General features: G+C 37.1%; 1 protein-coding gene and 1 long non-coding RNA gene across 2 annotated transcripts; one reads left to right on the forward strand and one right to left on the reverse strand.

The window, feature by feature from the left end:
- Positions 1–1,225: 1,225 nt before the first annotated feature.
- Positions 1,226–8,444, forward strand: LOC144444180 (uncharacterized). The gene is made up of 4 exons (XM_078133593.1): positions 1,226–1,331; positions 6,168–6,195; positions 7,911–8,156; positions 8,340–8,444. The coding sequence occupies exons 1-3, from the start codon at positions 1,287–1,289 to the stop codon at positions 8,153–8,155; spliced, it is 318 nt and encodes a 105-aa protein (XP_077989719.1). The 5' UTR covers positions 1,226–1,286; the 3' UTR covers position 8,156; positions 8,340–8,444.
- Positions 8,445–13,582: 5,138 nt separating this feature from the next.
- LOC144444218 (uncharacterized) lies at positions 13,583–16,565 on the reverse strand. The gene is made up of 4 exons (XR_013481831.1): positions 16,458–16,565; positions 15,287–15,314; positions 13,914–14,042; positions 13,583–13,656 (listed from the first exon to the last, which is right to left on the reverse strand). It is a non-coding gene; the product is annotated as an uncharacterized LOC144444218 (long non-coding RNA).
- Between the last annotated feature and the right edge of the window lie 1,097 nt (positions 16,566–17,662).

Below are 17,662 nucleotides of genomic sequence, written 5' to 3' on the forward strand. Positions count from 1 at the left end.
ATGACCACAGTTCAATCTAATTTGATGTGAACATTGAAATTCATTGATGTGTATATCTGTTATGTATTACTAGTGAACAAAATCTACAAGACTTTGGCCATACTTAAATATCACAATGTGTGTCTGCCAAATGCAAAAGATGGCTTGATATTGGACACTGGAATTCAAGGTCAAAAGTCAAGATGTCATGAGAAAGATTGCACCTCGTACTAAAGATAAATTTCATGATTTCACCTTTATCAGAGTGTTAGTTAGTAAATATGGAAAGGCAAGAGTACCCGCACAAATTCGAGATCGAGGGACTGGACGATACAATCAGTTAGAGCAGATATAAATGTATGTGTACTCTAACTTACTGGTTTACAGAAATGTTTCTTCCAAACATATTTATTTATTTATTTATTCGTTTGTTTATTTATCTATCTCTTTCTTTCTTTCTTTCTTTGTTTATTTATTTATTTATTTATACCCATGATCGATCCGGGATTGAACAAATAAAAATAAAAATTTCAAATACAACCCCAAAAAAACTTGAAATGTGTGTATTCTACTCAGTAAAGTGTTTTTTATACCTTGGAAAACATGTCAGTGTCTTAGTTGGGTATGGACAATGTGTATTTTGTTTATAAATCACAATGGTGGAATTAATTGCAATACGTTCAACTATGACACTAGTAAAAAGGAAAAGTTGAAGGGAAGAAGGCAAAGTTCGATGGCCTAGTGCACAAGGGACGTAACTCTTGTGTCACTGTGTTAATTACAACACAGGAATATTGAATAGAAGCTGACCAAATCAACACACAGGGACAGATAAGCATGTTTTTTTACTGTAGATTTGTGTCACGATAGGAAGGAAGAAATAGCTTGTGACACATTGGGAGAATATTAAATTCGACATTTCACTTACAGCACTAACTTTGAAGTTTTGCTTTCCGTTTAAAACACATTAAACTTTGACCCCACGTCAAATTATAAATGCCACCGGTATTTATTTATAATCGTCTGGTATGTCACTTCAAGGGTCACAGCAACCATCCATACACTGCATGCAGGGCACACAAAAAAGAACTATATATTTCTATAAGAATGCCATTTGACAAATCACATTTCAATACAGTGAATTTATTTGCAATGACGGCTTTCATTGGTTAGCTTATAATTATCATGCATTTTAATACAGTATTAAACACGTCCTTCAAATTCCAAATTGTCAATCCACAGATTGTTGTCAATAAGTACACATTGTCACTTTAAGTGTTGAAGTAAAAGCCTGAAGACGTACGAAGATGACGTTCCTGACACCAAAGTTGATGTTTGCCACTCTAGTTTTGGTGAGTTTATCAGTTACAAATGCATTCAAGAGTTTACATTACCCTGAAATGCGTTCATCAGATCAAATAGCGCTTGGAGGATCTATTGATTTGCGAGTACCGTTACAGTAAAAGTAAGGTTTTATAATGCCTACCAGAGATATAACTAGTTGTAAGTAGGTGTGGTAAAATAATGAGGGAGACCCATGGATTTGTCTACTAATGGATATATAGCTTTGAAGCAAAGAATTTTACACAGAAAATGTAGCCGTCAAGAGACTTTGAAGTATATGTATTTGTATAAATACTGGAAACTAGCTCACTACTGAGCAAAATTCTTCCAGGGTAAGTGAGTGCGCTCAGTCATTAGTCCCTGTGGGCTGCTAGTGCAGTGACTGTCTTAAATTGTTCTGTTGTGTTGCTAGTGACAATGTTTTCCGGTAACCGATTCCAGTCTACAATAGTTAATGGTATGAATGAATGTTTGCATGTTTCAGTTTTACACATAGGTATTTTAATTGCCTTTGAATGTGATCGCCTAGATGGTCTAGTGTTAAATGAAAATAGCGTGTCGGCAGGAATGGTTACAAGGCCTTGTACAATCTTGTAGAGGAGCACTAAACGTTGATCTCCTGCGTTCTACCAAGGGTTACCAGTGAAGATCATGTATCATTTTAGTAACACAGCTGTGTCTGCTGTAGTCATTATAAGCGAACCTGGCTGCGCGACGTTGTATCCCTTCAAGTCAATCAATATCCTTCTTAAGGTAGGGTCCCAAACCATGAGTAGTCTAGGATAGAGCGGACTAGTGATATATAGGCTGTTACTTTGAGATTTTTTGAACAATGTTTCAGGTTGCGACGGATAAGTCCTAAAACCGTATTTGAACGATTTCAAATGTTATTTATGTGTGTGGACCACTTTAAGTTTTCACTAATGATGATTCCGAGGTATGGATTATCCCTCACTTATTCTAAGATATGGTTGTCCAACATAATTATATTGAAGGGGTGACCTGCTCCTTCTGATGGACATGAGGTAGCACTTTGTAGCATTAAAGTACACACCCCAATCATTCGCCCACTTATTCAATGAATTAAGATCCTGTTGTAAACTGACTTGGTCATCTATGTCATTTATGTGTCTGTAAAGCAGACAGTCGTCTGCGAAGAGACGTACTTGGGAGGACACACATTGTGGTAGGTCGTTGATGTGACAAAGAAACAACAAGGGGCCTAGTACTGTGCCCTGGGGTAGCCCAGAGTCGACCGTACACGATGACGAGTACTCTCCGTCTACAACTACTCTCTGTTCTCTTTGTGTTAAGAATGATTTTATCCATGAGTATGTGTTTCCGGAGATCCCGTAGTTCTGCAGTTTGTAGAGTAACTTTCTATGTGGAACTGTATCAAAAGCTTTGCTGAAGTCCAATATGACCATGTCTGTTTGAATTTTTTGATCATATGCTTGGAAAATACCGTGCATAGTAATTATCAGCTGGCTTTCGCATGAATGGCCACTTCTAAAACCATGTTGTTGTGATGTTAATATGTTATGTTGTTCCAGATGTTTCAGTATATGACTGCAGATGATATGTTCTAGAGTCTTACAACATACACTGGTAAGAGATATGGGTCGGTAATTGCTGGCCAGGTGTTTATTTCCCTTTTAAATACTGGACTTATGTTGGCGTTTCTCCAGTCTGCAGGTAAAGTACCAGTGTCCAGGCTTTGTTGAAATATGTATTGACTGGAGCAAGTTCTGTAGCACAGGTCTTCAGGATAAAATTGGAAATATTATCTGGCCCGCTTGCTTTGTGAGTACACAGTTTTCCAAGTAGTTTCTCCACCCCGTCCTATTGAATTTTGATGTCGGGCATTTCTGAGTATTGTTTCTCTGGGAGAGGAGGGAATATGTCGTCCTTATGTTCTTTTGTAAAAACTGACTTAAATTGGTTATTTAAAAGCTCGGCCTTCATTTTACTCTCCTGGTGTAATACACCCTCACTTTTTATCCCTGCTACACCAATGTTATCATGTCTTTTTGCTTTTATGTATTTCCAAAATGATTTATTGTTCCTCTTTTCCAGTTGTTTCCCATGGTATTGTTGACATACTCCCAATGAGCTTGTCTTACATTCCTCTGTATGGTTCTCTTGTGTTCTTTGTAAATGTTCCATGCTTCGTCGGGTGCTCCACAGTGTGCTCCCAAACAAAGCTTCGGGCCTGATAATGTTACTCCCCGTGTTCTGAAGTCTTGCGCTGATCAACTTGCTAGTATTCTTTCTGTCATATTCTGTTTGTGTTTTAAGCATGACATAGTTCCGATGTCATGGAAAACTTCTAATATTGTTCCCGTCCCAAAGAAAGCTGTGATATCATCAATGAACGATCTTAGACCAGTTGCATTGACGTCAGCCGTTATGAAAGTCTGTGAACGAGTGGTTTTAAATAAGTTAACAGTTTTAGTCTCTGATTTTATAGACCCATTATTACAGTTTGCTTATCGTAAGAACAGGGGTATAGAGGATGCGATGTTACATGTTTTAAATAATGTATATTCTCATTTAGAAAAACCTGGAAGTTCAATCAGATTAATGTTCTTCGACTTTTCAAGTGCTTTTAACACTATACAGCCACATCTTATTGTTCAGAAACTTTTAGCAATACCTTCAACTGTACATTGGATTTTTAATTACCTTACTAATAGGCCACATATGGTGTCTTTAAATGATAAAAAATCTGACGTAGCGTATACCAATTCAGGTGCGCCCCTGGGCACTGTTTTAGCATCCTTCCTTTTCACACTGTATACTGCCAGCTGCCAGAATTCTGACATCTCGTGTCCATTGGTCAAATTTGCAGATGCTACAGCAATGGTTGGGAAGATCAGCAATGATGATGATTCGATTTATTTAGATGAGATTGGGAGATTTACTGACTGGTGTAATGATAATTATCTTAATGTTTTAAAGACCAAAGAGCTCTGTATTGATTTTAGAAAAGTTCAGTGTGACCCAGCACCTGTCAATATCAAAGACTCAATAGTTGACAGAGTGAACGAATATAAATACCTGGTATCAAGCTTGATAGTAGACTAAAATGGGTTGAGAATACCAACTTCATTATTAAGAAAGCTAACACTCGTCTGTACTGCCTAAGGAAACTAAGATCATTTGGTGTTAGTCACAATCTTTTAGGGGTGTTTTTTAATGCAGTTGTTTGCAGTGCTCTCATCTTTGGTATTGTTTGTTGGGGAGGTAATCTGTCCCGTCATGAGATGGGAAGACTAAACAAGATTATCAAAAAGGGTAGCCAAATTATCGGTAAACAAAGTGAAAGTATAGATTCTATCTATAGCAAACGCATAATGTCAAAGGCTCATAGTGTTCTGAAAGACCCTTCCCATCCACTATATGCAGAATTCTACGACTGTCGTATTTCAAGGAGTGGTAGATACCGTGCTCCAGCAGCTAAAACCAATCGTTTTAAATCGTCTTTCGTCCCAACCGCTATCTCAGTTCTTAACAGCAATCATTGTCGCTCTTTTTAGCACTGTGCTGTTGTTTTTAGTATGTTGTATAATATGTAATGCTATCTTTTGTATTGCTTTTATTTCTGTTTGACCTGCAAGAACTGTCGTTTTAATTTCCCCTGGTGGGATGAATAAAGTAATTCTGATTCTGATCCTGATTCTAATTCATATATTTTCTCTCTCTTAGCTTTTTGAAATAGTTTGTTTTTTTCTCAGTTCCTTTCTTAGATGATTGTTAATCAAAGGAAGGTTGAGTCTTTTAAGTGTCAGTTTTGAAGGAATGTCGTTACCCATTATTTTTATGAGACCTTCTTTCAAGTTGGTCCACTTTGATTCCACATCGTCCTGTTTTTGTTTGATAATACTCTCTCCTAGGCTGTTAACTGCTTTCTTTATGTTTACCCAATTTGCTTTGTTGTACTTGTATACCTTTCTCCTCTTGGGTTTGTTATACTTAGGTTTAAGGTCAGAGTCTACCACAATCATATGATGATCGGATATCCCTGGAATTGTATCGCATGATTTCACTAAACTAGGATGATTTGTTAGGTATCAATCTAGTATGTTATTCAATCTAGTTGGTTTCATTTGTATTTGTTGGAGTCCGTGGTCATTCATGATGTTTAACAATTCTTGATGCTAACTTGCCTGAGGGGCTCCTGGTGTTATGGAACAATGTTCCCAATCTATGTGTGGGAGGTTGAAGTCCCCAGCTACGATGATATGTTTGTCCTTGTTACCTGACACATTATGTATTGATGATGACAGATGTTCAAGACTTTCTTTTTGTAGATCCAGGTGGTCGGTAGTACAAGCCAATAACAACTGATTTTCCCTGTGTTTGTACTTCAGCCCAAACCGCTTCACAATCTGATTGGCTACCATCAACTTCACTTGTTGTAAGATTGTCATGCATTGATTTGAAAACTCCGCCTCCATTCTTATTGCGGTCCTTCCGATATACATTAGAATGATAGCCTTCTGGAAAGACTTCAGTGTTTGTATATGTTCTGGTGAGAGCCATGATTCACAGCCAATGATGACATCTGGCTTGGTGTACTCAATACTTTCATACAAGGTTGAGCGGTTGTTTCTCTGGCAATTTACCATCAGTACTAGTAAATTTTGTTTCTTCGCTTTATTCAGGTGAATTGTTTTGTGTGATATAGTAGCTGGTTGTTTTTGCCAGCTGCCGGCCATTATCTATATTCAATAATCATAAACCATTCATCCATCATGTCTCCATGATTAATGATCAATGCAGTCTAATATTAGCCCAATTTAACAGCCTTCAGTCACTAATGTGATGTCATTTTGTTGCAGGTATTGTGGTGTGTGCTCGATACTGAAGGTAGGCAACATGCTATGTTCTACACAATATACATGCCGATATATGTGTGTATGCATGTATTTATGTATGTATGTATGTATGTATGTAGAAGTGCATAAGGAACGACTGTGACAGTCCGAATAAATAGATGCAATCCGACATTTCGAATAAAAATTCTTTTTCAAGGTTTATGTATGTATGTATGTATGTATGTATGTATGTGTATGCATACATGCATGTATGTATGTATGCATATGCATGCATGTATGTATGTGTGTGGGGAGGGAGTGTGTGTGTGTGTGTGTGTGTGTGTGTGTGTGTGTGTGTGTGTGTGTGTGTGTGTGTGTGTGTGTGTGTGTGTGTGTGTGGTAAATGCCGTCCGGGTAAATACACGCTGACGTAGGAGGCGTGTATTGCCCGTATGGCATCTATCTTGTACCCCGGGAAGTTCATTGTGGTGATATATTCTTCCCAGGAAGAACTTCATACATTCATCGTCTGTGTTGTGATTTCCGATATGAAGACTGGCACCTATAGCCGACAACATTGATACACGCAGGTGTCAACATTCAATGTCACGCACGTACATCATTACATATACGTTGTGACGAAAATAGCAATTACATCACAATGGACAGTGTATTTCGTACCACTATGTATTTGCTATACATGACATTCATACTGCAAACTACTCAATACAATCACATCCATTATGTTAATGGAACTAGTGATATGAAATTTAATCGCCACTGATAAAACAAAACATCAACAATACAGCTTTCAGAGAAATTGTTTATCTGTCTCTTTTCAAAAAGACTAGCGAAAAGAAACTTAATTACTTGCAAATAAAATACACTATTCAAACTTTTGAAATTTTGTGTATTACGAAGCAATATAGTGTACATAAAGCTAACATCCAATAACACTGAATTCTACAAAGGTACTTTCATCTGTGTCTAGTAAACAAGACTAGCGTAAAGAAACAGCAATATCATATTGTGTATTTTTCGGTACACTTGCCTTCAATTTCTGATTTATGTCCTCAGATGTCAAAACAGCAAACTGTCGCTTTCTCCCTGCCATGATACTGTGTATCCCTTACAAGTTGCGACTTACGTGTATTTTATCACAGACAAGAAACTGTGATTTTGTTCACCTTCTAAATACCCTCTGCGGTCATGTTTACATTTATTATTACTAAAAATACTGTTCAGTGAGTGAACCAAATCTTGTCAGTTCAGTAGCAATCAGGGGCCATGTTGTTGTTATGATTGTCTGTACGTGTCAAATCGTTCTTCCTGGTCACACACAGTCAGGGGCCAAGTTTTTGTTATGACTGTCTGCATCTAATTACTCTTCCCAGGATGGCATTAATTGGATCTCATACACAGAAAATTCACTCCCGCCAAAGATATTAGATAAATTTGTTACTCAGCTGATACACCGGTCTTCATGCTTTTCCCTGATTGGCCAATAGCCTCATTTGTAACTGTCAGTCGACATTTAACGCCCACACCGGAGTACAAGTACCGCCCACACCGGAGTACAAGTATGTATGTATGTATGTACGTACGTATGTATGTATGTATGTATGTATGTATGTATGTATGTATGTGTATGTGTGTGTGTGTGTGTGTTTGTGTGACTTTGTACAAATGAATGTTGATAAGTTAGTATCTGCGTATTTAATACAAATTTTGTAACAACTGATATTTAGTCTTCTATAATTACTACAGCTGGAGAATGCTGTGGTACACCAGGTATATCGTTTCCAGGAAATGACATCCCATCATCCACTGGAGACCTCGAACTCGGCACTCTTGAGGATTCGCAAGATGCATGTTGTGCACGGTGCAAAGAGACAGCTGACTGTGTAGTTTGGGTATATCATGTGGAAAGAACAGAATGTTACTTAAAGCATACATTAGGAGAGAAAAAGATATGGCCTGAAGACCACGAAGTCTACGCTGGCCTTGTGTAATGTGAGTTTGTTTTTGTACTTTGGGGTTCATTGTTGTTGTTGCTGTTTTTTTTGTTGTTGTTGTTGTTGTTGTTGTTGTTTGGGGCGCGGGTTGTGGCCTTTTTTGGTAGAAGACACATCAGGGACTGATTTGTACTCTTTGTGTCGAAATATTTGTTAACTTTATTTTTTATTACTCCGACAGGTCATTTCATGAAAGTATCATTCGTGAAGTCGACAATGCAAAGAGCGCCCTCGGACGACATGATCACGGAATAAATATATTATCACGAAGATGATATCACTGTCTTGCATGCATATGAAAACTGTTAAAAACTTCTTTTTGAAGTTTAACACTATATTTATTGTCCTGTATTTGGAAATAAACGTTTAAGGTGTTGGGATATTTACCTTATCTTATTTATTTATCTTATCTTTTAAGTTACAATGTTGACTGAGTATCATTAAAGGCAATTACTGCAGATAATCTGTCTCGTTTATTCTTTTCAAAACTAAGTGTTGAAAAGATATGATTTTAACTGGACAACTTGAAACACATCTGAAAGTGATCACAGATTGGGCAATCGAGTTTGAGAATGTGTTCACAAGTTAGCAAATCGTTGTGAGTAAGAGACTAGTAATTGACCAATTGATTTTAACCACGTGGCACTTGAGTAACTCACGTGCGTTTCCATCAATTTGTCATTGGTGGATTTCTTTGTGACACTGGACATTTAGTAAAAGTCGCTCTCTGATGTGTTTCCCGGTTCAAAAGCTCCCCAATGCTGTTTTTTTTACAAATTACACTTGACACCATTATATTAGGATACTTGAGGTAGTGTTTGTAAACAACTAAACTTCAACCACCAATTGTCACGGCTAAAACGGTTGGAGAAGACATGATTGCATGAAGTCTGGTGATATGATTACTAAAGTGCCGATTAATCTCAAAGAAAAACGAAACAAGCCGGATAGAGGGCTAAGATGCTCAGATGCATATGCAATGCCATAATCAGTGCAGACAGGTATTTTCCTTATCTGTAGTTGTACCTCAAACTGAGACAATCTTGGAGTCCTATCTAAGTATGTTTACCTTGTATTCCCAACCAAACCAAGTTTATTTTATAAGATAAGTTTTATGTACCATGCCCATGGGTGACAAAGAAATATTGAAGACAAAATCAAAAATACAATTGAATTGGTAATTGTGGGAACTATGACATCATAGAAGATAGAAAATATCGGTTTATGGTATACCATATACTTAGAAATAAAGCAATAGACGCAATGATGTACGCTTATTTACCCTCACCCCATCCCGATCAGCTCTCCAAATTCAAATTTCCGCGTATACTTAGAACATGAGTGAACTATTAATCCTACATTAACAATGTGAACCATACACACAGATATTGGATAACAGAAAATTACTCACCATATATTTGTAATTTACATTTTTTGTATATATGTACAGCCGCTTTTTCTACCCGCGATTTCACACATTTGCTATACTACTTCTAGAAAATCTGCTAATCGCCACTTTATTGATTCTGGTTATGAAATAAAATACGAATTGTCTGAAGGTTAGATTACTGTACATGTCTGTTAGCCACCTTTGTTGGAGCAATATAATCGCAGAGGATCAGCAAAGTCGGTCACTCACATTACATTCAGACTGGGAGCTTTTGGATAAAAGTTCTCCACTGCTACAAATCGGTGACAAATGGACCGAATTGTCGGCAGTGGGTCATCAATGAGGATTATTCATATGGTATCAGTCATTAGCTAGCTGTACTGTTAAAATGAAATATCTGTAGAAAAGGGAATACCACGTTAGGAAGTGTCCAGATGTTACTTTCAGGGGGACCCCGGGGGATTTGCCTTTTTCCTTGATTATTTTTTTCATTCCCCCCCCCCCCAACAAAAGCTTGGAAAAAATTGATGGCCCCCTGCAGGTTCTTGATTTTTTTCCATGCCCCCCCCCATAGACTTACACACATACACAAACGCACTATGCATACACAATGTACATGTATGTATGTATGTATGTATGTATGTATGTATGTATGTGTGTGTACGTACGTACGTACGTACGTACGTATGTATGTATGTATGTATGTATGTATGTATGTACAGAAAAAATAAAAAAGCTGTTCAATATTTCAATTTTTTTTTATGATGATGATGGGCAATACATTGTATATCCTCATGCGGCATTCACATATCAGTAAAATGGCTGCTATATTACTATACACACTTTGTTTAGATATTATTTAAGGGTATTTCTTTGTATTTTCTAAATACCTGTTACCTAGCCTAATTCCTATACTATGCATTACCATTTACTATGATCATCTCCTCTCAGATGATGGTAGTAATCAAAATTCTGTGATTTTTGCAACCAAATTATTGCATATCCACAATATATCTTTCAGCTTTGCCACAGCAAACTACACTTTATGGCCAGATAATATGTACTGCATAGCATAATTTTCTCTGGTATTTTAATACCATATTCAAGCATTGTAAGACTTTAAATTATGTACATGGTTTGACATTTGATGCCTCTAAATGGCCTACTGCATGGTCTTATTTTCAAACAATTTTTCACCTTTGGAGTTGTCTCCTCCCAATCAGTAAACACACTGTCAGTGATAATGTCTTTGTCTCAAATCAAATGGAAGGTGGCTGGTACCTCTGTAAAGTAATCTCGTTCGGACTACTATTGTAGTTAACGTTGGTTATCACTATTATTTTCATGCATCATTGTACCATATAATTTTATATAGCCACTGTAGTGTAGGTAACAGAAGGGGTGGCTAAAAGAATTCTGGAGTTTCATTTGGCAGGTTTTCACATTTTTATGAGAGGTGAGGAGGGGGGGGACTACAAAATTTGTTTAGCCGTAAATTGGGTACATTTCCTAACTGTAGAGCTGATGGAAATTGATTGCCATGCGTTGTATGTAAATTTAATTTGAAATGTTTTGCTAACAGTATAAATGGTTTGTTGTTCCATCCTTGTCCAACATTGTAAACAAAAATCGACCTACCTACCCAATGTGATATTCTAGGTTGCCCGTTGAACAGCATTTTTCTTTTTTCTGGCCTAATACATGTATGTACATACCTGTATGTATGTATGTATGTATGTATGTGTGTATGTATGTATGTATGTATGTATGTATGTATGTATGTGTGTATGTATGTATGTATGTATGTATGCATGCATATAAATACTTCGAAAATTTAATACTCATAAAAAACTTCAAAGTTTCTATGTATAAAACTTAAAAATAGCACCAATGGTTCCGCACAACTATATGGAAAGTACAGATATGAAGGCAGGGAACATGAAAATATCTCTTTTGGACTTTAAGTCGTTTACACACAACATATTTCCATTGGGCAATGCGGGTCGGGTATACTTTTAAATACTTCTACTTTTTAGATACGTATTGAATACAACTTTAGTTCCAATGCCGGTTTCTGTTGCTCAGCTTGTCAACAATGCAAGTATAAATATGAACATTTTTACTGTTAGAAGGAATAGCCAAAAACTGAAATAATTTAACCATCAATATTTGCGCTTGTTATACTTTGACTGATAGATAAGTGATTGTGATGAAACAAGTCTTGTACATCCTCGCAGACAAGTTACTTTGAGAAGTGCCAGAATTGCAGGTCGATTTATGTTGCATTAAATAATCATGTTGTTTTGTCCATGACCCCCCCCCCCCTAGATATTTGTGAATTTTTTGTTTAGCCCCCCACCCTAATTTTTCCTGAGAAAAATTGATGGCCCCCCTGAAAATCCTCCGGGCCCCCTGGAAGTAAAATCTGGACACTCCCTTAGTTTCAAATTACACACATCGTGATCATGACGTGATGGGATCTATCTATCTATCTATCTATCTATCTATCTATCTATCCATCTAATAAATTTATATAGCGCCAAATATCCAAAGAAAACAATGTTCAGTGGAGATGAGAGTTAGAAAGAAGATGAAAAAGCTCTCTGAAATATGTGAGTTTTCAAGCGTCTTTTGAAAATGTTTACATTAGGAGAGGTTTTAATGTCCAGGGGTAGAGAGTTCCAAAAGTTCAGGAGCTGCTGAAGAGAAGGAGCGGCGACCATAGGAAATCAGATTCCATTTGGGTGTATGCAGAAGGCATTTATCCGATGAACGAAGAGTGCGTAATGAAGAACGAGGTGTAATTAAGTTCTTAAGATATTGTGGAGAGAATCCATTTAGGGCGTTATAAGTGATGAGCAAAAGTTTAAAAACAATACGATGAGATACTGGAAGCCAATGAAGTTGTTTTAGAATAGGGGTTATGTGTTCGAATTTCCTGGTGCGCGTAATAATCCTAGCTGCCGTATTTTGGGAACGTTGTAAGCGCTGTAAGTGAACGTCGGGCAGACCATATAGTAGGGCATACCATACGGGATGGCAGGGAGAGGAAGTTACAAGGTATGATTGGACAACTCATACAATTTTATTTTTGACATTGCCTTCACTATTTCTTTGTTACCCATGGACATGTTACATAAAACCTCTCTTATTTTGGTTTGCGTGGGAAACCAAGGTCATTATATTTAGACAGGACACCAAGATTGCCCCTGTCATGTTTTTTATTGTAACTTTAAACTTGATGATGTTATGAACAGTTTGAGGTACAACTACAGATAAGGAAAATACCTGTCTGCACTGATTATGGCATTGCATATGTATCTGATCATTCTTACCCCTCTAGCCGACATCTTTCGTTTCTTTCGTTTTTCTTTTAGATTAATCGGCACTTCGGTAATCATATCGCCAGATGTCATGCAACCATGTCTTTTCCACCCGTTTTAGCCGTGACAATTGGTTGGAGTTTAATTGTTTACGTACACTTCCTCAAGTATCCTGATAAATGGTCGCACGTGTAATTTGTGAAAACAGCACTTCGGGGCTTTTTAACCGGGAAACACATCAGAGAGCGACTTTTACTAAATGTCCACTGTCGCGAACAAATGCATCAATGACAAATTGATGAAAACACACATGAAGTACTCAACGTTGTTAAAATCAATTGGTCAATTACTGGTCTCTTACTCACAACGACTTGCTACCTTTTGAACACATTCTCAAACCCTATTATCCAATATGTGATCACGTGGCACAGGGCGTGTTTGTGATGTCCATTCAAAATCATATCTTTTCAACAATTAGTTTTGAAAAGAATAAACGAGACAGCTTATCTGCAGTAATTGCCTTTAATGATACTCAGTCAACATTGTAACTTAAAAGATAAGATAAATAAATAAGATAAGGTAAATATCCCAACACCTTAAACGTTTATTTCCAAATACAGGACAATAAATATAGTGTTAAACTTCAAAAAGAAGTTTTTAACAGTTTTCATATGCATGCAAGACAGTGATGTCAACTTGGCGATAATGTATTTATTCCGTGATCATGTCGTCTGAGGGCGCTCTTTGCATTGTCGACTTATCGAATGATACTTTCATGAAATGACCTGTTAGAGTAATAAAAAATAAAGTTAACAATCATTTCGACACAAATAGTACAAATCTGGAATTTTCAGGAAAATCAGTCCCTGAGGTGTCTTCTACCAAAAAAGGCCACAACCACCCCAAACAACAAGTACAAAAACAAACTCACATTACACAAGGCCAGCGAAGATTTCGTATCCTTCAGGCCATGTCTTTCTCTCCGCTATTGTATGCTTTGCGTAACATTTTTGAGATACGACATGATATACCCAAACTATACAGTCAGCTGTATCTCTGCACCGTGCACAACATGCCCTTTGCGAATCCTCAAGAGAGTATAGGTGTCCAGTGGATGATGCGATGTCAGATCCTGGAAACGATATACCTGGTGTACTACAGCATTTTCCAGCTGTAATAATTATTAAATATCAGTTGTTACAAAATTTGAATTAAATACACAGATATAAACCTATTAACATTCATTTGTACACACAAAGTCCCACACACACACACACGCATACATACATACATACATACATACATACATACATACATACATACATACATACATACATACATACATACATACATACATACATACATACATACACAAATACATACATACACAAATACACATACACATACATACATACATACGTACGTACGTACGTACGTACGTACGGACGGACGGACGGACGGACGGACGGACGGACGGACGGACGGACGGACGGACAGACAGACAGACAGACAGACAGACAGACAGACAGACAGACAGACAGACAGACAGACAGACAGACAGACAGACAGACAGACAGACAGACAGACAGACATGCATGCATGCATGCATGCATGCATGCATACATACATACATGCATGCATACATACATATATAGTCATACACATATACATACATGTACATACATACATACATACATACATACACACATACATACATACACACACGTACGTACGTACGTACGTACATACATACATACATGCATGCATGCATGCATGCATGCATGCATGCATACATACATACATACATACATACATACATACATACATACATACATACATACATACATACATACGTACATACGTACATACGTACGTACGTACGTACGTACACGTACGTACATACATATACATACATACATACATACATACATACATACATACATACATACATACATACATACATACATACACACACACACACATACATACATACATACATACATACATACATACATACATACATACATACATACATACATACATACACACGCTTATTCGATATTTCAGGCGTGTTCTATAGGGTTATTTTTGGTACGTGTGAATTTTAGAACTTTTTACATGTATAACCGTCAATCTCATGAGGTTGCCGTTCTCTTCCGAAATATTCAGATATAGTCAGGTATTAACCAACTATCTCAGCCTTGTAAACCTCGAAAAAGAATTTTTATTCGAAACGTCGGATTGCATCTATGTATCCGGACTGTCTCACTCGTTCCTTATGCACTAGTCTTCTACATACATACATACATACATACATACATACATACATACATACATACATACATACATACATACATACATACATACGCACACATATATCTACATGTATATTGTTTTTAACATAGCACAGCCTACCTTCAGTATCGAGCACACACCACAATACCTGCAACAAAATGACATCACATGAGTGACTGAAGGCTATTAAATTGGGCTAATATTAGACTACGTACACACTAGTATAATTTGAAGCTTCATTGATGTTAACATTGAGCATTAATCAACGAATTGTTATCGAGACAAGCAAAAAATCTCTATAAATTTTAATAGCTTGACCAATACGTTTCATATCGCCATGAAGGATGCACACATCGAATTGTTGTCAACAACCATTGTGCGAAGCATGTATAAACGGATGCAATCGAGTAGTAAAATTTCATCACATAATTATCTGCTTGACGATTCTACAACAAAATCTAAATTTGCAATATAAACAAAGGAAAGGTTTACAATAAATGACTATCTTCCAGCGTGAGTTTGAATATTGTTGTGTCCTTCTGTTTTCACAATGTAGATGCCTAGTGTCCCTTTCCAGAACTTGTAACATACACGTGAATTCCGTTAATTATTGGGTGCGGGGTGGGGGTGGGGCTGTAGATAATGGCCGGTAGCTGGCAAAAACAGCCGGCTACTTCAAAATATCTTGCCGGCTTTTTCTGTTTGAAATACTTTGCTTCAAGGCTATATATCCGTTAGTAGAAAACTCCACGGGTCTCCCTCATTATATTACCACACCTACTTACAATTAGTTGCATCCTTGGTAGGCATTTTAAAACCTTATTTTTACTGTAACGGTACTCGCAAATTAATAGACAATCGAAGCGCTATTTGATCTGATGAACGCATTTCAGGGTAATGTAAACTCTTGAATGCCTTTGTAACTGATGAACTCACCAAAACTAGAGTGGCAAACATCAACAAAACATCAACAAAACAATTGGCTACTTCAAAATTTCTTACTGACCAGTTTTTATGTGTGATTCAAAAAAAGAGAGACTATATCCGTTATTAGGCAAATTCATAGGACTCCCTCATAATAAAATATCACCTACTTTTCTAATTTTACCTGCTAGTTTTACAATTAGTTACATCCTTGGTAGGCATTATGAAACTTTACTTTTACTGTTACGGCACTCGCAACTCGCAAATTAATCGATACTCGGCTGTGGAACAAGCGCCATTTGATGTGATGAACACATTTCAAGGTAATGTAAACTCTTGAAAGCATTTGTGTAACTGATAAACTCACCAAAACTAGAGTGACAAACATCAACTTTGGTGTCAGGAACGTCATTTTCGTACGTCTTCAGGCTTTCACTTCAACACTTAAAGTGACAGTGTGTACTTATTGACAACAATCTTTGGATTGACAATTTGGAATTTGGAGGACGTGTCTAATACTGTATTAAAATGCATAATAATTATAAGCTAACCAATGAAAGCCGTCATTGCAAATAAATTCACTGTTTTGAAATGTGATTGGTCAATGGTCTTATATAAATATATAGTTCTTTTTTTTGTGTGCCCTGCATGCAGTGTATGGATAGTTGCTGTGACCCTTGAAGTGACATACCAGACGATTATAAATAAATACCGGTAGCATTTATAATTTGACGTGGGGTCAAAGTTTAATGTGTTTTAAAAGGAAAGCAAAACTTCAAAGTTAGTGCTGTAAGTGAAATATCGAATTTAATATTCTCCGAATGTGTCACAAGTTATTTCTTCCTTCCTATCGTGACACAAACCTACAGTAAAAAAGCATACTTATCTGTCCCTGTGTGTTGATTTGGTCAGCTTCTATTCAATATTCCTGTGTTGTAATTAACACAGTGACACAAGAGTTACGTCCCTTCTGCACTAGGCCATCGAACTTTGCCTTCTACCCTTCAACTTTTCCTTTTTTCTAGTGTCATAGTTGAACGTATTGCAATTAATTCCACCATTGTGATTTATAAACAAAATGCACATTGTCCATACCCAACTAAGACACTGAATAGCCCCGTCTACACGGCACTAAAAATCCTACCCGGATAGTTTAAAGCCCGTGTAGACGCAAACGCGTACTGAATCTGTCCTGAAACCGTCCTGACTTAGGACACCTTTGAGAGGTTTCCTGAAACCCTCCTGACTTCGTCCTATGTACTGTCGAGACGGAACGCGCGACATCTACGTCGCAACCTTCCTACGTGTAGACACAAATCTATCCTACCTCAGGTAGGACTTGGGACTGGTAGGACGACCTATGTGTAGATGGGGCTACTGACAAGTTTTTCAAGCTGTAAAAGACACTTTACTGAGTAGAATACACAGTGACTGTAGTTATTTGTTATCATGTTACTTTTATTTTTTTTGTTATTTAGTTATTACACATTTTTGGGGTTGTATTTGTAATTTTTATTTTTATTTGTGCAATCCCCGGATCGATCATGGGTATAAATAAATAAACAAAGAAAG

Source organism: Glandiceps talaboti, chromosome 13 (assembly GCF_964340395.1).
Source record: "Glandiceps talaboti chromosome 13, keGlaTala1.1, whole genome shotgun sequence".
NCBI lineage: Eukaryota > Metazoa > Hemichordata > Enteropneusta > Spengelidae > Glandiceps > Glandiceps talaboti.